Source organism: Harpia harpyja, chromosome 8 (genome assembly GCF_026419915.1).
Source record: "Harpia harpyja isolate bHarHar1 chromosome 8, bHarHar1 primary haplotype, whole genome shotgun sequence".
Taxonomy (NCBI): Eukaryota; Metazoa; Chordata; class Aves; order Accipitriformes; family Accipitridae; genus Harpia; species Harpia harpyja.
This window is the reverse complement of record NC_068947.1, coordinates 38,093,024-38,115,196: the sequence shown is the minus strand read 5'-3', so window position 1 is coordinate 38,115,196 and position 22,173 is coordinate 38,093,024. Positions and strand designations below refer to the sequence as shown.

The window sequence follows — 22,173 nt, the reverse complement described above, 5'->3', positions numbered from 1 at the left end:
ACGGCTGCTCCCTGCTGCCCATAGGCAGCACCTGGGACTGGAAGTCAAAGGGGAGCCGTAGGGTTGACATGGGAATGTGCAGCTTTACGGTGCTGCCACAGAGAGCTGGGAGGTGACAACAGGGCGAGCTAATATGCTCTCAGTCCTTTCTGTTCTGTGTTCCCCCTGTAAATCCAATGTTGTGTATAGCTAGTACTGGGCAAGTCACACCAATTGTCAATTTAACATTTCTTTTCTTTAAGTGGCATGATGTGACCTCAATAAGGGTTCGCTTAAGAGGCTGACTGTGATTTAAAGATAAGTCAAGTTTCAGAACTTGTTAAAATAACTGGTGTCTTCAGGGAAGTTACGACTGTTTCCATCAGGCTGAAACTGGTCCACTGTTTTTAATTTTCTGTAGCATGGTATCACTAAGACATTTTTTTATCAGACAGTAATGTGTTTAAAAATAACATATGTGAAATGCAATCACTCTGTAATGTTTGTACAGCCTTTGGTGATACAACCTACTGAATTGTAATAAATGGCTGTTGCTGATTTTGTTAATCTGTAGTGTCTGGTCTAAAATAAGAATAACAAAAAGTGGGGAACATGGAAAAGAGATTTCAGTATTATGTATAGCTAGTAGAAGATTTAAATTGGGTAATTTGTTCTTTATAGTGTTCTCTGTACAGCTGTTAAATATTAGTGAAGTCCTAAAATGAAACAGGTGGTAAAGTAGCTTGTAGAGATATGAAAATAGCTGAGATTTTATCTAACTAAAATCTGTGTGGTTTGTAGCCTAATCTTATATTTTGTACTTGAATGTGACAAGTAACCTTAAAATCTTCTCTCTACCAATCTTCAAATTCCATGTTGTTCTACTTTTAGTGACATTTACTCCTCCTTTATGCCACATGTGAAAGTAAAGTGTAACCTCTTGTCCATGCTGCTGTTGATTACAATGTTAAAATAGAATTTTGAAATCTTTCCTCCAAACTGCGTCTTTGACATTTCTTCTTAAGTCCTGGAACTCCAGTTGTAAGATTTAGCTTCAAGCTGCTGCTTCCGTCAACGTTATTGGAGGCTTTCCTCATTTGAAAGGAATGTAATCAAAAGATTTTGAAAGTAATGCAGTGCATTGGGATGCCAAGAGGCTTGGTTTGAAGGAAGCCTGAACTGTCAGCTTGTCTAAACCAGACAGCTTCTGCCATCTTTTGTGCATGTCAGGTTAGGTATTCTGGGGGGAGCGGGAGCTACCACATTCTTGTGCAAACATCACCAATGAGATGCTTCTGTTAATTTGTTTTTAAGGTTTTAGGGAAAATTAGTTTTGCACAACAAAAACATTTATAAATACTTTTCATTTAATTAGTTAGGAGCTATAATATGAAATACACCCAAAAGAACACTAGTGTGTATTTGATAAATTGCTTGGCTTTTTGTCTGCAGTGAATTTAAATATTGCTTAATATTTCCTGGCTGTTTTTATCAGAACAAAAATGCAACGCTTGTGTAAAATTAAAAGCAGATTATATTTCACCCAGGAAGAATGTGTCCTTGTCAGAGACTATCACAGATTAAGTTCTGTTAGACTCTTCAGTAAATTACATTGACATTTTGAGGTGGTGGAATTCACCTCATTTGCACTCAATATCTGGAACTAGTAATTAAGAACACATGCTAAAAAACCCGTAGCTGTATTTATAAGTGTATCTTACACAGTATGTCTTAGTGTGATGGCTAGGTTGAAATGATAGATGTTAACTTTTTTGACAATATTTTACATGTATGATGATTAGACTACCACTGTTGAACATTTTTGCAAATGCCTTTTAAATGTTTTTCTTGCCCAATGCATGAACTCTTATAAATTCGGAGTTGTCAGCAGGCTTTTTGGGAGCACAGTGGAAAGGCACAGGCATGAAGCACGCAAGATCTGCTTTGAATGAACTAAAGCACTGTCCATGTTTGATCAATCCATCTTGTTTTATTCTTTTAAACCAGTTATTGAAGTGCTGAGCCTTCACTTTCCTACAGAAGCAATAGATTTATATTATTAACTACATGGTTAGCAGCTAACTTCAGGGCTTTAATCTCTAAGTTCAAATTGAGATATTGATTCAAAGTGAATATATAAATATTTCTGAAGAGAATCTTACGGTAAGGGGAAGATATGTTGGATTTTTTTTTTTTTCCCTAACACTTTTAAGAGGCAGTAGTATGTTGAGGCTTTTTTGCTTTAAGCCAGTTTACTCTGGTTCTGAAGACTGCTCTGTATTTTAAAAACTACATCGTCATCCCTCCTACTATTTTATTCTGGGTTTGGTGTGGTGGGTTTTTTTGTTTGGGTGGGTGGTTTTGTTTTGCGTGGTTTTGTGGGTTTGGGTTTTTTTTGGTTGGTTGTTTTTTTGTTTGCTTTCTGGTTTTTGTGGGGGGTTTTTTTTTGAGACCTCTCTGGAGCATATAGCATATCTTCATTTTAATGTGGTTTGATAAGCAAATGCAGAAAACCTTTTGTGCTTCTGTTTGGTTTTTTTCTAAATCTATGTTGTGGTTACATTTGTGTATAATGCAAATTTGTGTAATAATGCTTAAACTTATAGTACATGTTTTATATGTGAAGAAAAAGGTGGTTATGTCCTTGGCTCATGTAACAGATATGGTAGGCAAAATGGAGACCAACAGCTGAGAGACTTCCCTGCTTTGTTTTTAAAGGACCTCTTCTGGTGAGGTTTTAAGGCTTGGAGCTGTGGATTTTAATTAATTATATTTAAAATTAAAAAATAATTTTTTTTTTAATCCTTCATGCCTGTGGAATTTTGAATCCGTTCAAACTGTGTAGGTTCTTGCTTGGCAAAAGGGAAGAGGCCTGGCCCACTAGAGCATGAAAGTCCCCTTCTCCTTTCCCAAAGCCAAGATCTACTTGGGGTATTATATTGCTTGCTACAGGGTAGACTTTAATCATAGTTCAGACCAGTTTGGGGACAATGATGCAAGAAGCCCTGTGCTAACTAGTCCATCATACAATTTTGACCAAATCTGAATTTGTTCTGGTCTTGCCATGAATGCTGAAGTAGGAGCTTTGCCCTTTCTGAATGCGTATAAATCATAGAGGCCCAAAGCCCTTGGCCATATATGAATCTCTAAAGAGTCAGCAGATTGTTTGCCAAGTATTTGCCATTGTCTGGCTATCATATAAGTAGTATGCTTTGTGATTCTTAGGACAGGACCTTCAGAAGAGGTTATCGTTCTTCCTGTGATAGGAAGAATCCCCAAAAGTGATGGCCTGTAAAGGCCTTCACTTGCCCTGTTTTTCTGCATAGCTCCCAGGTGCATGCTGCAGTGACCAGGAATCCCAGTCCTCTGATTGCATCTGGATTTCCTTTGGAAATTGGAATTCCTTTTTCCACATGAATTCTAGCCGCCGTTTAAAATCAAAGTTTTCAGACTAATGGAGCTACAGGTTATTATTTATTTTTTCTGCTGCTTCCACCATGGTGGATCAGTTCACTCCTAAAGTAAAAGGTATACTTCCCCCCTCCCCCCCCCCATGTTGTTGTGTGCTTTTGTGTTGTGTTGTTTTGTTTTTACATAAAGATTACGTGAAGGTCTTGGAGATACGCATGTTCCCCCACTTCCATATTGTGACATTATTTGTTCTTTAAACTCAGAGTAAAGCCAGCTAGTTTTCTACACGCTCACATGGGCCTTAAGAGCCATATGATGTCTGGGAATTTTTCTGAAAATGAGGACCTAACTCTTAAGTAGCGTCTTCCTCATTCACAGAAAAAAATGAACAGGTAAAGTCTTGCTTTCCACAGTGTTTCTAAATGGTATTTTTTTTTATTGCTTAAAAATGGTAAACTGAACTTGTACTTCCTAAACTTTCTTAATCCAGTAGGCCACAGGCCAACCATACCTTTCTTGTAATACTGAAGTAGGCAGGCACTATGAATATTCGTCTGCTCAAGTAATCAAAATGCATCTTTAGGAGTGTAACTTTAATTTTAAAAATATTGATACTGTGTGCATTAGAGCAGAAGAACTTGTGGGGTTGATGGATCTTGGGGCTAACAGAATTTGAATTTATGTTTGAACAATGATGTGCAAGGTCCATATCTTGTTTTAGTACTCAGAATTGCATATTGTGTGTTATTTGAACATGCGCTTTGGCATGTTATGTGTGTACACGTGTATGTAATTAATACAAAATTTTAAAATGCTATACAGCATATATTTTTCAAAGATTCATGGGTTTTTTGAGAGCATCTATGTGGGAATTTCCACCAGAATTTGAGAACATTTTAACAAAGTTGATGTAATGTAAAACCTTGGGGGGGGGCAGAGAAGTGTAGGGGAGAGGAAAAAAAAAAAGTCCTCCTTCACCTCCAAATTGCAAGAAAGAGAATTTATGAAGGCAACAACAATGACATGATGCCTGTGACAGGTTGGTGGTTTGTGGTTTTTTTGGTGGGGTTTGGTTTGGGTTTGGGTTTTTTTTTAGCGGAAATAAGTGTAATACAGACCCTATGGAGCCAGAACTATAACATCTTTGTATATACAGCTAAATGTTTCTAGGGCAATTGTGTAAACTAGGACAACCCACACCAAACACCTCAAACCCACCAAACCAGAGTGGCTACCTTCCAGCTGCCAACTGCTGCAGGTGCCTCGCCAGTGCCATGTGCCTGAGCTGTGGGAATTGCCTGGAGGACTGCCAGAGAGCCAGCCCACCAGCATACCAAACAAGACTGTTCTAGCAATTTTGGGGGGGGCATAGGTGATTGAATTACATGCCCAGGAATGTTCTCAGACTTATTAAATTTGCTAATATAAACATGGCCAGTATTTCCCTCTTCTACTGAGCTACATTGATTTTTAAATGTTTTTATTAATAGAAAATTATCATAAAGTTTCTGAAATAAAACTTGTTGTACCATTCTGTAGTTGGTATCTGCTTTTAACTACTGTCTTTCCACTAAACTTTAAGTAAATAATTATTCTTACCTAAGCCATAGATGTATATACATGGGGCGTGCATGTGTATATATATATGGGTTCAGTGTATATGCATAATATGTATTTTTCTTAGTTTTCAAACAACATTATTTTCTTTTCAGTGGGATGCCATAACTGAAATGGATGAACACAATCGTCCCATTCATACTTACCAGGTATGTAATGTGATGGAACCAAACCAAAACAACTGGCTTCAAACAAACTGGATCTCCCGTGATGCTGCACAGAAGATTTATGTGGAAATGAAGTTTACCCTAAGGGACTGCAACAGCATTCCATGGGTACTGGGAACCTGCAAGGAAACTTTCAATCTCTACTACATGGAGTCAGATGAGCCTCATGGAGTAAAATTCAAGCCAAACCTGTACACTAAAATTGATACTATTGCAGCTGATGAGAGCTTTACCCAGATGGATTTGGGTGACCGCATTCTTAAACTCAACACAGAAGTTCGTGAGGTTGGGCCAATAAATAAGAAAGGATTTTATCTTGCTTTTCAGGACATTGGAGCATGCATTGCTTTGGTCTCAGTCCGTGTTTATTACAAAAAGTGCCCTTTCACGGTCCGTAATTTGGCTATGTTTCCTGACACTATTCCAAGGGTTGATTCTTCCTCTTTGGTGGAAGTACGGGGCTCCTGTGTGAAGAGTGCTGAGGAACGTGATACTCCAAAATTGTATTGTGGAGCAGACGGGGATTGGCTTGTGCCTCTAGGACGATGCATCTGCAGTGTAGGATATGAAGAAGTGGACGGCTCCTGCCATGGTAAGAAAACATTGTTTGGGGTTTGTTTTGTTTTTTTTTTTTTAAAGTCTTATGGTGTTATATGCACAGCAAATAACTCATTGTATATTGGAAATATTGCATCACACCTTCAATGAATGCCACTTGTCCAGAAATAAACAAGGTTATTTGAAGTCATGATACTGTGGATTTCTAAGAAAACATTTGATTACTAAAGATGACCTTCATTTTGTCAAACTAGGTGCCCAAAATGTACGTGTGTATAGATCAGCTAGTCACCTTGACTCCTTCTGTAGTTACTGGAGATGAGTGCATGCTTTGGAGCAGGGTTCCTCTACCATGTTTTAGATATCTGTTGCAGGGATGAGATGAGCAGCAACTGAAGAAAAAAAAAAAAAAAAAAATCTTTTTTTCTCCATATGTCTAAGAAGGGAATCTAGTCAATTAAGTCGGACTCAGATCTTTGTATGCACATAAAGACAGAGGTGAATTCACCTGAGGAGATAACGTCATTATTCATGCTTCTATAAAACAAAGGGTTTAAAATGCCTCCATGAATAACACGCATGTTAACGTAGTAGAAAATCAGTAGGTATCAAGTTCAATTAGAGACGTTCGAGGCCCTATTCAGAGTTAATACAAAAGGTTAAAATCAAAAGTGCTCAAAATGCTTTCATCACAATACATAAGTAATGCTATATATCTAGTACTGGTTTTCAGAGACTAATGTACAAATGTAGTAAGACATTGTTTGTGAAGCAGGTGCCAGGACATCAGTTAGTTGCTGAATGTTGTTTGCCACCTTCTTGTATCTTAAGAATTGTCTATCTGAGGATAGCTGTGCTTGGTGACTTCAAGAATTTTGCAGAGACTGCACTCTGTGCTGGTATGTATAGAAAGACATAGCAGTGCACTTTGTCACTATGACAGCGAATTAAGGATGTTTCAAATCAAGGTTTCAGCTTGGAGATGACTACAAAGGGAAATGTATTTTCTTCCCTTACCCACCCCTCACTTTCATAAGTAGGACAGTGAACACATGCAGGAGTAAAAAGCATGTCTTCTGCCCAATCCAAGTGTTGTTGTGGTTCATTAACCCTCTCTCTGCCACTCTCGAAAGTGGTTGCATTTGTCAAACTTTGTGATAACTGGATTTCATGCACAAATGGAAAAATTCAGATTGCTTAAACTTTTGTGCTGTTTAGAATGTGAATACGTTGCTAAAACTTTGTAAATGCTGTGCTATACTTGAGTAAAGCCCAGGACTGATTTTTTTTTTTATTTTTTTTTTTTTTTTGTGGATTCAATTTGAGACTACTATCCATGGACAACATGCACATTGAGACTTATTTTCCACCTGCCAGGACTGCTGGATAGGTGGCAGTTAATCATAAAAGGCATGCATCTTTTCCAACTGCACGGTTTCTTAGCAGTTAGTTGTTTTGCTAGCTTCAGAAAGAGTTACTAAGGGACATGTATACTTTGCACATTCACTTCTACTGTGTGTAATAGTTTCACAATGACTTGAGAATAAGGTACTATTTCTGTAGTAATGATTGTAAAGAAAGCTTCAGTAGCCACCAAGATACAAGTCTGCTTTGGTTCAACATTTGCTTTGTAGCAAAAAGGAAGAGAAAGAGTCCATATCCATAAATTACCCAAGTGACATTGATATTGCCCAAATAGCTCCTCAGATTTGATGGTATTAGGCAAGCTGCACAGCAGCCTTGGATAATATAGAGTCTTAAAAGCACACTATGCATTGTAATCAGAAAATGAAATTCACTTCATTGTCTGATCTTGCTGGCATTAATTATCAAAATATACTCATTGCAAAGATACAATTTTGACGTTGCCATTACTGGAAGCAAGTATAACTTTCTACATAAGGTCAAAAGGTTTCTCTCTTAATGGGATAAGGATTTTTTTTCCAAGACATTAACAGTCAATGCATGTTCTGTCCATTATGTGAGCGAGTCATACTCTAGAACTGTACATGAGTGATATAACCAGCAACCAAAGCCGACAAAAAATGTCAGGAAACTTTTCTGCTTTGCATTGACTTCACTCCTTTATTCAATTGGCAGTCCAGTCTGCTGCTGAACAGGTACCTCCTAAATTAAATGGAATACCCAAAGCCATGAGTGTTTGCATGTTCTTATTTGCCCCAAGAGTAACAAATTACTATTTTAAAAATTATAATCTAATAGAACTTCCATATGTGTTTTGAAATAATTTTCATAGGTGTCTGGTGTTGTCCATTTAGTCATCTTCAGTGTATTTTAATATTAATACTAGTAATACTTTTCTGACAGTTTTTCAGGGTACGTTTGTCTGGTATTCCTTCATGAATGTCATGCCTAGGGCAAGCCCAAATGTATAAGATGCTTTCAGAACTAGAGCAACAATTTAGTTTCACTAGTGCCCACTCTTCAGCTTTTGTGCTTAAACCGTGAGTTGGAAGGGTTCCTGTCAGGGTGACCATGTTTCCCTTTGTGCCAAAGCGGCTGGTGGCGATGCATGCTCGAGCATCTGGGAATGCTTTTTTACAATGTGACTTTTTTGAGCATTGTGAACTGAACTGAGATCACTACCTATGTTGATAGCAATCTTTCAGACAACTGTAATGTCCTATTTTGAGACTTTGCTTCTTGGCTGAGACATGAATCAGAAATTCGGAGTTTAAAAGGTTTGTCACTTGTCAATACATCCTGAACGAACTCTTTCATACCCATTAAATCATAAAATACCTGAACATTACTAACTTTCTAAGGGAAAATTTTGTAAAATTTACATTTAGCTTGTTTTCACTGGGGGGGACGGGTGGGTGGGGGGAGAGGAGAAGCCACTCCATCTTAGTCTACTAAGACCTGACATGTATTTGTACAATCTTCATGTCTTCTAGGTCCCTCCTCCAAATCCCAACCCAAAGCCCTTTTGTCCCTCCCATTCCACTGCTGGAGTTACATATCTGAGTCTTGGAAGTATTTGACGCTACTCTGTCAGTGCTTCTTGTAGATATACTCTGTGACATACTCAAACCTGGTTAAATGTTTGTTTCTTCTGCATGAAAATAACTTACAAAATAATAGTTTTGTATTTTGAAATCTGTTCTGGTAAGCAATTGGGTGCTGGGCAATACATGCTAATACTTGAATATTTTTTTTCCTATGTGCAAATGGTGTCAAACTTTAAATTACACACCAGCACGTGGCTAAGTGGGGAATAATAAGCTCTTCATGGCAAATATGGCTTGTCTGTCATAGAATTTAAAAAGTAAATTTCTGTTTTGATGTTTGGAGATATGAAGTCTTTATTCAGGAAGTACTAAATGGCATAAGGAATGATATATTGCCTTTGTCATTGCTCATAGTTTCACAAAGCAGCAAGAATGGGAATAAAGTCTTTGATCAGTTTTACTACTGCTGTTAAAATCATAGGGAAGCAAGTAAAGTAGATTTTGGCAGTTGAAAATAACCTAACTGGCAATACTTCAGTTATTTCAACATGTTGATTTTATGTGTATCTCTATCTGTGAATCTATCAGTATTTCCTATCCATTGTATTTGCTTTTAAAAAGATCATTGCTGAGTGAAAGTGTTTGAAAAGAATTCACAACTGGATTCAAATATCCATACTTATTAAATGTATACCCCAATGTATCTAGATCAGTTCAGAGGTATATTGATAAAGAATTTTTCGTTAATTTGGGACTGCCTTCCTTTCCTGAAGTCAGTGGGGAAAAAGTCACATTGATTGCAGGAGTTTTACAGTTATTTGTGTGTCACGTACATTTCTTAATGGCATAGCATGAAAAAATACCATCTTCTCTGAAGTGGTTGTGTAAACAATCTCTTGCTCTGTGATTTGAATCTACTTTCAAGATTTTTTCCCTCAAAATCCTGAAATAGCAGCAACATTCACACATTATTCTGTTTCTTTAGGCATTAATAAACAAGTTAGTACCAATAATTTGCCAAAGCTATTCATAAATGGCTCTAATATGAAGTGCTTGCTTTGCGAAATCATTGATACAAGCCCCATTCACAAGTCATAGCACAGAAGGAGGAGATGCTGCACAGGATTCTAATAAACATCAGTTAAAAGTAGCAAGTTCAATGTCATATCTTCTCTGACTGTCAGTCCAAGACAAGAGTTGTGCTAAATTTAACAAATGTGTGATATATCCAGGCCATATCAGGACTTGGGGTGTTTGGGGTTTTTTTCACACACAAACAGTTATGAGAAGGAACACTGTATAAACTTAATTACAACAGTTCTGTTCTTCTTAGGAATGATATAGTAGTAATTGGGTGACTGTTAACTGAAGTCTGATTCTTTAACTTACCAAAAATTATCTGAATTACTCAAGGTTAGCAATTAATTGTAGAGAAAAATTTAATTGTATATAGCAAATACTAATTATTATAGTAATTTCAGAATTTTAGTCTTAACCAATCAAACACAATGCAGAAGTGTATTTTGACTGTAAAAAGTTGATTGTTCTTGAGGAATATTCTCAGGAACCCCTCACCTCCCCAAGGATGTTGTGTGATATGGTTGAAGAAACTTTAAAAATATAAAACAGACATTGACAGACTCACCTGGTTTATTTTAATTAAATACAATAAGGAGTGGGAATGTAAAGTTCAAATTCTTTGACCTTCAGTTGACTGAACAACACTTCCTAGGGATACTAATGCCTGAATGCATTGAGCATTTGTTTAATTGAACAAATGTTTCTTTCTGTTATTCATTGCTTGAATTTGTGGTAATGTTTTGGTGTTAGGACTTCTACTTTGGCAGCCTATCTTCAGCTGTTTCATCCGATTCAATTAGAAGATATTTTCATTTCACAAATATGAACTAACCCTGTCCTCATATACGTACCTATAGCATGTCTTTGTTACTAGAAAACTGAGAAGTTAATATTACAGTCGTGCTTTAGTTACCTGTCTGTTGGCATGAAAACAGGAAAAGCGGGGGGGGGAAGTACATTGGAATGGCAAGTTTTCCTAATAGTTACAGACATACACAGTATTGTGTAAGGTTCCTTTGGGTTTTTTTCCACAGGTATTTATTTACTCATGAGACCTACTCTTCTTTGCCAGCCCACAGGCACTGAAGGATCTGTAAAGGAAAAGCATAGAAAGATTTGGACTACAAAAAAAAGGGACAAAATAAAATTAAATTTTAATTTGGAAGACTGCAAATTATCTTTTTAAGAGGAAAAATCTTTCCACCACAGGGAGTCCCTCCTGCAGCAGAGCTGGGACGGTTCTCTTGCGCTAGAGTAGATCCCTGTGACAAAGGGTGCAATTCCCTGCCAGCTCTTTTGGATAGCCAGAGATGGGAATTTGTCAGGCAGGCTGAGTGAGTGGAGGACTGAGAAGATCCACTGACTGTTCTTTCTTTCTCTGTTGTGAAATGGGACAGGTGCAGAAGGTCCTGGGACTTCTTGCAGCTACGTGGCTGCATTAGCTGATATGATCTGTCTCCTAGACCACTGCAGGTCATTTTCTTGCAGGTGGAAGTTGCTTCAATGCCCTTAAGTACCTTTTTCCTTTCAAAATACAGGGCAGACAAGTAGGAAGACTGATAATACAAACTTACAAGTTTAAATAAAAAACAAATTCTTATTGAAACCTCAATCCCCCCAGAAATTGAAGTCTTTCAATTTTCTCCTTTTGATTTCAATTTCCTCCTTTCAACTGAAACCTCAAGTGAAACCTCACAGTGAGCCCCCCTCAGAGATAGTTGCTGCAGTGTGCACATGCAGCAGTGTTGTGCAGAAAGACAGTATCAATTTGTGAAGGAGCAGGAGGGGAGGTAGGTGGGAGCATGCATAGAGGTAACGCTTGAGGTGGCATGAAGAAGTTTAGGAGGAGTGGTTAGGTATGGTGATCAATGCCATATCACTTACTGGAATTTATAGCCCATTCCTAAATATGCAAGTGCTCTGGAAGGGGTTCACACTTTCTTACTGTGCTCAAGAAATGATGGTTTATTTTACATAATTTATGTGAGTCTGAAGAGCTTTAGATTTCACAGTTTTCAATGGTAGTACTTGAGACCTTTGTGATTATTACTGATACGTATTTTCCACTGAAAAACCTACTCTTTAGCCTATGCAAGGCTACACAACACAACATCTGTGATCACTCACAGCAAATTTTAACTTGAATTCTGAATATGGATAAAATGGTGGTTTGACATTTCCAAATTCAGTTTTTAGGTTGAACCACTAAATAGATGCTTTTAGTACAATCCAAGAACATTCATGAAAAAATTAGGAATTGTGGACAATAGCAGATCTGTAGGTAACTACGAAAAAGCAATTGATAATGACTCATTCAAATCTTCTGAATATACTTAACCACATATAACTGCTAGCATACTGCAAAAAATTGGACTTGATCTGAACTCAAGAACTGTATACATTAGAAAAGAGAGTATATATTTACAGTACATTAAAATTTAAATGACTATCTGTTGCGGGGAGACATTGCAGTTGCTACCGGTAGCACTTTTATGTTTGTACATACTGGTTTTAACTCCTAAATCCCAGGTCATGTGCCAAGCTATTTCATGCTGTATCTCTCTTTCATTTGCAAGGTACTTCTTCCTCTTGCACATAGATAACCCTTTTGTCCTTAATGCTTATAATTAGTGTGAATTAAAAATAACATTGTTGCCTAGCTGAAGTAGGAGGAAAAGTATGTGTGGTGGACTGTGTGAAATGAATGTGATATTATTTACTATCAGAAAGATGAATTTTTAGTGACTAGGACCAGTCTGAAGAGATCTGACTTTGCTGTATTCAGTCGCTTTGCCTTTTTCTCAACGCTTTTAGGTTCATTTGATGGCTTTTATATTTCTTTAAAATGACATGTTTGTGCCCTTTCTTATACACTGGGTACCAGGCTAGCTCCTGAAAAGCTTCTGAAGATATGCAAGGTTTTGGTTTTGGGTTGATTTGTTGTGTTTGTTTTTTGTTTGCCTTTTTTTTTTTTTTTTAATTGTAGCCTTTTCCTATCTTCTTTTCAGTGTCTTAAAACTGAGGATATTAAGTTTGTTATAGAATTTTTTGTTTGTTTGTGGGTTGTTTTACTGCAACAAAGTGTTAGGAATTAAATAGGTAGCTAAGGGCACTTGTCTTCAATGACTACCTGAGTTGGCAGCCAGAAAAATCTCAATACCATGTGAATTAATGATGTAGTTCACATCCAACCCTTTTTACTTAATCTACAGCCATCTGCAGATTTGTTCAACTGGATAAATTGTAACACAAGAAATTTGATAAAACAGCTGGAAAGGGGTGCTGCTTCAGAAGTGAGGATTTAAAAAACAAGCAAAAAACTTATTATTTGATTTTGTGTAGCAAGGAAACTACACTGATACTAAATGAACACAAGTTGTTTGTACAATCTTGTCACATCATACTGACTTATCCTGCATTATTTTGAGCAAATAAGGAACCTTACAGTAGCTACCATAACCTGGTTTCCAGAATATTTCACTGTAAAAATTGAAATTAAAGCCTTGATTTTCTAACTGCATCTGAATAAATTATGCATATATAGGAAACTCAATGTTTGCAAATGGAATTAATCCTAGGAAATCACTGTGTTTCACTTTGATACTGAAATGTGCATTGAAGTACAGTATTTGGTGTAAAACCTACTTTGATGGTGGAACAAGGAAGCCAGCTTAGGTTAAATAGCAAAAACCGTCACTACTTTCTGTTTGTACACATAGCCGTGAAGTTTCAGAAGCAAAAGCACGCTGATTACTCAGGTATGTCTTGCCTTAGGTTTTGTGTTAGTGTATACCGTTGGATATTGATCCTACCAGCTATCCTTGATAAACAGTAGACAAAAATTGTCAAAGGGACTGCAGTGATTGATTTTATTGTTGTTGTTGTGTATGACTTAGTAATATAGCTGCCTGATTTGACATAAGCAGCAGCCCATAGTAAATTACAATTATTGGTTCTTGCTATGCTGAAAGAAGTACACTCCTGTGATGGTCACATGCAAAACTTGTAATACTACTAGAAACAAATTGTTTTAGAAAATGCACACATAAATACAAATGTATTTGTGTATCTATTCAACTGTATATAGAATAAGTACATTGTAAAACTGTTCGATTTATTATTATTTTTTAACTTGCTGTGCAGATTTCTCAGCTACTTCAGTATCTTCCCCTACCCGCCTAACCCCACCCCATGCATTAGGCTCACGTGTGGCACATCTCCCCACTGTGGGGTCAGTAGTGGGGCTGTGTCCTAGGATTGTGGCACAGGGGATAACAACAGTTCAGGTCCACAGACTTACGCTGTAGGTGTGAAGGGGCTGGCGCATATAGTTCGGGAGCTTGCAAGGGACTCTTGTGCTTTGCTACATGTGTGAGTGCCAGAGTGGGAAACAAGGACAAAGTCTGTAGGTCTCATTCACAAATCTTCTGTAAGTCTGTGTGCAGGTGGATTTCCCTACATAGGATAAGACACTGTCTTCCAACAGTAACAATCTAGTCATAACTGAATTCTTGGTCAAGCCTTATACTTGGCTTGCCAGTCCCAAAATAGACTTTTCATGAAATCTGGTGTTAATAAATTCAAAGATGTTTATTTGTCAGAAATAAACAGTAGCATGACAACTTACAATTTCCTTTCATATTGATAAAAATGGGAAGAACAGAAAGACTGACAGGTTGGCTGCTATACTGTGGCAAGAGGTGAAGAAGGCAGGTGCTAACCCTGCATTACTGTCCTGTGTTCCTCGCTGTGATGAGATTTAGCCTCAAAATGTACGTCACATCCTAGAGAGACTAACAGAAATGGTGCCTCTCTGTTCTTGGGTAAAACAGCTTTTTCTTGCTTGCCACATAATTTTTCTTCTTGTTCTGGGAGTCAGTAACTACAGCTTGAGCTCAAACACTTCAGATTAATTTGACTTGTGCAATGAACATTTTCCTTTACACATGATCAATCTTAACTGTTTCAACGATCAAATATATTGAATGTAGGCAAGTTTAGCTTGATTGAAAACCTTGGGCTGCTGTATTTAATGGATGTAAAAGTTCGGCATTGGTTGCTTGTATCTCATTGCAGCCGTAGGAGGCTTTCCTCCAGCTGGAAGAGAAGCGTGATGGGGTTTTCTTATGCTTGAGTATGTTCTCTTCAGTATGTAGGTTTCCTCAATATGCTGAAAAATGTACGTCTTTATGAGCTCTGAAGAGGTCTTTTCTGACAAGCGCGTGGAGGAGAGTAAAACCATAATGGTTCACTTTTAAAGACTTGATAACACTTGTTCAATACAAAATGCCTTGTGTTAGGCACTGAATTCATTGAAAGTTGCAAAAGAGAAATACTGTGTGAGGAAGCTGTGATTTACAAACTTGGCCACTAATTGCACAAAGGAACACTTTTACTGTGTGTACAGCACAACTATGTAAAAATCATGTCTTAAGGACTTCCATAGCCATGTGTTGCAGTGAATTAACAGTTCTGGCTTAAATAAGGGTTTGATATATTTGTCTTTGTGGAAATTCAGTTTCTGGAATGTTTGTTCATCATTGACTTTTTGTGGTGGAGCCCTGAATAATAAAAATAAATATAAGCTGAGAAAAAAAATGTAGTTGGGGTTCTCAGTGAAAGTTTCCAAGCTTTTACACTACAGTAGGCTGTGAATTTTTTAAATAATGATAAGAAATGTCACTTAAGTCTTAACACTTTATGTAAGTATGTATACGTATATAATACTCAGAGAATTCTGGCTTGGAAATTCTCAGAATCTAGGAATTAGATTTTTTTTTTAAGACTATTTTTCTCATGCTGCTGCTGAGCACAAGCACTTAAATTTATAGTTTGAAATAATTGAAACATTTTAGAATATCATTATTGTTTCAATATAGATGATGTCCCTTTGAGAACTCATAAAGTTGAGCTCCAAAATCTGAAGATAATCACCAGTACTTCCTCCGAGGCAGGTTATTAATCAGTAACACATTCACAAATAAACCATAAAACACATTCTGTAATGGAACTGTTCCCGTAGAGGTTTCCCATCATTTTATTCAGTCAATTATTAAAGCATTTATGCTGAGAAATGTGATTTCAGAAGCAATCAATAAAGGGTTTCCTCTTGCATAGTGTAGCCTAGGAATTACAAGCAAGAGTGAAGTAACTGTGCAAAGACATTTCTGACAAAGTTTGTCTTGAATACAAAAGAACATGTATGCGTGTTTAAAAATTTGAACTGTATTTGCTTTTTGTAACTCTCAGTAAGAATACAAGTGAGACAACATTTGCTTTAGCCAACTGACTTATCCTTTTCTTCCTAAAACTTAAGGTTGAAAATAATATCAAAAGCAGTAGTTTTACACCGCGAGAGTGATGTAGACTATAAAGTCATTCTGTGTCGTGGACTAACTTAGATTTCAAGGGCAATGGTATTTAAAAGATTCTCAGAAATCACCCCCACCAAAATTTGTGTCATGTTAGAGGCATTATTTGAGCAAAGCAGTTCAGAGGCTACTCGAAAGCTTAAGCTCTTGCCAAATGAAGAAAAAAAAAAAAAAAAACAAAAAAAACACAACACCTAAAAACCCCTCCCTAAACCTAAAAAAAAAAAAAAAAAGGAAAATGCAATACTATTAACTGCAAGTTTTATGACTGACACCTTTGTATAAGAGAAAAAAGAGAGGAAGGAAAACTCCCATGGAAGTTGAGGTACCTGTTACAGAGATTTTTCTGTCCTCAGTAGTTTAGGTTAGGGGTTGTTGCACCATGGTACTTCTTGAGGGGGCAGCAGAAGTTTTACTGTGATCACAGCTCCTCCGTAAGCAAAACCACATCCCCAGCAGCATATCACCTCGCACTGCACTGCTGCTCGAGTGCAATGTGCCCTGGAGCTGCTGCAGGGTCAGAGAGCGAGGGTTGTGTGTTGGTCCCTGACCTCTGTTGTGCGGGAAAAGCTCAACGCCTTCAGCTTGATGGAGCCGCAAGTGATGCTCTGCTGTGACTTACAGCACTGAACATGCAGCTTTCAAGAGTAGTGGTGAAGATGGGTGCCTTTTGAGCTGCAGTGCTGTTTGAAGACTGTTGCAGGTCTCTTGGCAAGAAGAGAGGATTGGTAACTGAAACTTCAAAAGGTCAGTTGCTATATTACTTTTGGATGCTGAATTCTGAAAAGGAAATTGATTCTTTTGGGTCTGTATTGCCATGATATTAGCTTTAGCATCTTTAGTGATTTACAGTCTTTTGTGGGGAGCTGGAAGACCTGTACTGGGAACTGTGCTGGGCAGGCAGCATCAAGTGCTCACTTGCAGAACCATTTCGCATGGCACCTGGTGGTAATATAAAAAGGAAATGCAGCTGAAGATCTGAGACAGCTTCGAGATGCTGTTCTATGCTGTTGTGGTTTAACCCCAGTCAGCAATTAAGCACCACACAGCCACTCACTCACTCCCCCTCCCCCCCCCAGTGGGATGGGGGAGAAAATTGGGAAAAGCAGTAAAACTCGTGGGTTGAGATAAAAACAGTTTAATAGAACAGAAAAGAAGAAACTAATAATGATAATGATAACACTAATAAAATGACAACAGTAATAATAAAAGGATTAGAATATACAAGTGATGCACAATGCAATTGCTCACCACCTGCCGATCGATGTCCAGTTAGTCCCTGAGCGGTGATCCCCCCACCCCTACTCCCCCCAGTTTATATACTAGATGTGACATCACATGGTATGGAATATCCCTTTTGCCAGTTTGGGTCAGCTGCCCTGGCTGTGTCGCCTCCCAACTTCATGTGCCCCTCTAGCCTTCTCGCTGGCTGGGCATGAGGAGCTGAAAAATCCTTGACTTGAGTCTAAACATTACTTAGCAACAACTGAAAACATCAGTTATCAACATTCTTCTCATACTGAACCCAAAACATAGCACTGTACCAGCTGCTAGAAAGAAAATCAAAGAAAGAAAGAAAGAAAATTCAGCTATCCCAGCTGAAACCAGGACAATGGGTTTTTTAAACATCTGTCCCTGCTCTGACATATCTGTGATAACCTTACAAAGGTGGTGCTGGTACTTGTTTTACTGCTTTATTGCATTATTATTATTATTTATTGTTATTTACTGATCTACTTTGTAGAATAATCCTGCTTGCTAGACATCTTGGTTCCCACATCAGTATGCTCTGAACAAATATGGTTGTGCTTCTACCAGTACTTCCAATTCACTCTTTTGGTCTTACTGCTCTTTCAGCATCAGTCTTGCTGGTCTAAATATTTTAAAGTTTGGCTCTTAAATCTTCGTGTCTGTCTTGGCTCTCATCTCACATAATTTAGATTTTTTTAAAGTAATCTTATTTAGATAGTCAAAAGGCACACAAGGCATTTTGTACAGTTCTATGCAATGTCACAACCGTTTAAAAACAACAAAAAAAACCCCTAAAACATGACCTGAAGACAGAAAATTCCTAAAACTTATGGTTCATAACTTTATTATGATATATAACAAGTGAATTGTATCCAAAGAGCTCATTTGCTTGGAAAACTTTGGAAGATTCTGGTGACAAGTTTACACATCTATCCCAAAGGTCTTACTTTCATTCTCCTTTTAGGTAAGTCACTGGCAGAAAGTTTTCTGTTAAGATTTTCAGTGTTTTGTTGATTAAAAGATAAATATTTCCAAAGATAAATAGAACAAAAGAAATAGTCTGCATGATGATCAGTGATTAAACTTGACTGTAGGATTTAAAGAGTCAAACTGAATACAGTGAATATGCTTTATATGTGCAAACTGCATTTTCAGTATGCCTGTTGAACAGGTATCTAGTTGTTCAGACTAACATTTTCAAAAAGTTGGAATGTGTTTATGTTCTGTTTCTTCTGTATCAGCCTACGCTAAGCAGTGGATGTGTCCGTCTAATGCACTTTCAGGCATAAAGATTGCATTTGATTGAGTGCATTTCTCTGCAATTTTTCCCATTGTTGTATGGGTTCCCTCTTTATGTGATTTTTGTTTTTTTTTTTTTCTTACAGCCTTTTCCTGCTACTCATACCTTATTTCCCACTTGCTCTTATGTTAAAAAAAAAAAAAAAAAAAAAATTTAGGCCATTAATGTTCTGTACTATTAATAGTGTGCTGAGAACTTAAGTTTGTAAAAGTAGAATAATTAATTTCTTGTTGCTTGAGGAGTATGCAAGTTTCTTTATTCTCTTACATACTTCTAAGACAAAAATGTTTTCTAAATGTAAAAATTGTTTGACCTGTCAGAATGAGAAGATTAGGCTATTACATTGGTAGAATTTTTAAAAAAATCATTACCACCAAAGATAATTCATAAATTCTCATGTTTCAACATCCAGATGGTATGTTCCTGTGCTGAACATTGATGTCCAACTGCACAGGCTAGTTCTGTGGGGTTTTAGAGGAACATAGGTGTTTATTAGGTGTTTGGTGCCTCCAGCAAGGGTATAGAAGAAAACATAGCCTATAGGAATTAAAGGTCATTCTTATTGGTTGCTGTATATTACCTTTTCCCTACAGGTTTATGCAGCTGATATTTTGTTATAATATGGATTTTAAATAGCGCCATTACAGCTGATGGTTCATAGTAGCTTCTTAACCATCATTTGAATTAATGTATGCTGACATAATTTCAGGCACAGTGAAAAGTGTCTCCGAGTTACCCGTGGAGCCAGCCTCCCCTGGCGCAGCCCCCCTGGCCCCTCTCAGAGGAGCCCTTCTCTGCTGCAGGCGGTTGCCCATGTCTCGCTCCTTCCCTGAGGCACCAGCTGCCGGTCACTGCTCCCTGCCTTTCCTCACCAGCAACTCACCGAGAGTCTGCCTCAGACCTGATCTCCAGACTGTTACCTGTCACCCGGACTTGACCTGGCACGTGTCCGTCATGTTTAAGAATTGTCATAATCCAAGTGGCAATACATAGGTTTTGGTGACTGAAGTAGATCTAAAGGACTAAATTAACAAAGACTCACTTACTGTCTGACCCATCTCAGAAATGCAGTCCTGTAGTGTTTTAGCTGATATGCTGAAAGTCCTTTTCTCGAAGGGTTCTGTGGGGTTGGTTTGCTTTGGTTTGGCTTTCCCCCTTAATTTTACTTTTAGGAGTCCCATCAAATCACAAGAGAATATTCTGCAGGGAAGAATCTTGAGTTCACAAGAGGTAGCTGACATTGTGGTGGTGGTCTTTTGAACAGTAAATTCTATGAATCTACCTATCCTGCAAAGTAAGTATCTCAGCAAAGGAAGGTGATCCTTGGGAACCAACCCACTTCAGCAAGCTTGTGCTGTTCTAGGTGTATGTCTGCTAAGGGTAGAATAAATTATGTAAAATAGGTCTCGTACCTACCAGTTAAACATCTAACGGAGTCAAGGACTGCACTTGAAATGTCTCTCTTTAAAGAAGTGTTGCTTCAAAGGGATAATGATCAAAGCATGAATAAATTCCCAAAGGACATGGAAATGTATGCATAGAGAGATTATACTCCAAATGCTAACAATGAATGTTTAGTTATTTGGTATCTGGCTATTATATAATAAATAGTTATGTGTGTGAAATGTCTTAATTTTGCTGTGACAACTTGATGGTATTCCCAGATGTTAAATATTTCAAAGCTTATCTTACATATATTCATAAACAAGATGAAAGTGTTAATTCTAATTAAAATGATGCAGAGTTCAGTAGCAGCCCTAATAAAGTCCCTGTGGAACAGTAAATTTAATAGCAATGTATCTTCTATGCAGAGTCAACATTTAGATTTCAATTTTACTGTAAACCAATCTTCAAGGAAAAACTGAGTAGTCAAGATAGAAAAACTATGAAAAATCATATTCAAAAGTCATTTGAATATGTGCAGTATTTTACATACCAGTATCTATGTGTATTGGCGGTTTAGGCAAGGAACTGGAGGGGAGGGGTGGGGAAACCTTCCCAAGCTTAATAAGTATTCCAGTGTCCTGAAGTATTTATTTCACTTGGTGAATATGATCTTCACGGTCATATTTGCTGTCATATTCACCTGTTACAATTTTGTTTACAATTATTTTTAAAGCAGTATTTGAGAAACCACCATTTTTTAATGTAATATACTTTAATACTGAACTATTGCATTGTGGAGAAGCCTTGTACATGTGTATGCTCAAGATGCCTTCACAGGGATAGTGAGAATTTTAGTGTTGAATCATTGGGATATCAGAGATTGGAATAGTAGTTAAAGATGTAAAAGTATTTTTTGTTTGTAACTCAGAATAGATTTTCCACCACATTTAACAGAAAACATAAAAGAAGCTACAAAGTCACAAAGAGTCAGGAGGCATTAAAGACCTTGGGGAGAGACCCAGGGGAATGCCTGAAGACATTGGTTGGTTTGTAGCATTTAGGATGCCAGTAAAGACAAATCCCAGAGTAGGAGGATATGTACATTTTCTTTTCAAAATCAGACTAGGGATTCTTTGACTCACAGTAAATGAATAATACATTTGATTTTATCTGCATGTACTTATCTTTGTAAACTATGCATTGTTATCATTTTGCATATTATCTCAGTTGTTTAAAATTATATACACAACTACCATAATAGGTCATGTCAAACCATGTTAGTAAGAGAAATTCTCTGTTTTTAAGGAATTTGAGTTTGCAACATGTTGTTTTCAATTATCAATAAAAATCTGGATTCTCTTCAAAGGGAAGTTCTGGGGGAAATTTAGATTGATCAGAGTATTTTTTTTTTTCTATATTATGCAGTTTAAAATGCTTTCCTTAAGAAACATGAAGTATACTGATGGTGCAAAAATAAAAAAAAAATTACTCACAGTTGTTATAGCCAAATGATTGTTTTGGATGAGCCTGAGCTTCAGAGAACTCGGCAAAACCTTCCTCTTTGATAAAGGGTTTTCACCCTAGCCTGAGTGAGATATAGCTGTCCTACCTAGGAAAACAGTCCCACTCATAACCTAAGAAATTCTCTTTCAGAACTTTGGAAATGGGGGAAAGATAAGTTCAGTATCCTTACTTATTCTGGATAGCTGCAACTTATTACAGACAGCAGCAGAGAGCACTAGAACAGTTAAAAGAATGCAAACCTCTCTGCTAGAGCTACATTGCTATCAATTATACTGTAACATAATAGAGTAAGGTAAATAATAGCAGTGAATGGAATAATGGGATAAGGTATAATTAATGTTAATTGATCACAACTGAAGATCCAAGAAATACTTTGCTGAAAGGTAGTCTGGGACAGGGAAAATGCTTTCTCTCTTCCCTACTTTGTGTGGTGATGATTGGTAGACCGTGAACATTTAAAGCTTTCTACAGTAAATAACTACAATGCAAAAATTGGTTATTGATATATTAGTGGCTCTGAAAACTAGGCTTTAATCTGACAGCAGGAATGAGGTGGT

General features: G+C 37.3%; 1 protein-coding gene across 6 annotated transcripts in view; it reads left to right on the top strand.

Annotated features, from left to right (window-relative positions):
* The window catches only part of EPHA6 (EPH receptor A6), a 529,992-nt gene that overhangs the window by 126,157 nt on the left and 381,662 nt on the right, over positions 1-22,173 (top strand). For all 6 annotated transcript variants that reach the window (XM_052794417.1, XM_052794413.1, XM_052794416.1 and 3 more), the window contains exon 3: positions 5,103-5,766. In XM_052794417.1, the coding sequence (XP_052650377.1) occupies positions 5,103-5,766 (664 nt within the window). The remainder of the gene's footprint in view (positions 1-5,102; positions 5,767-22,173) is intronic.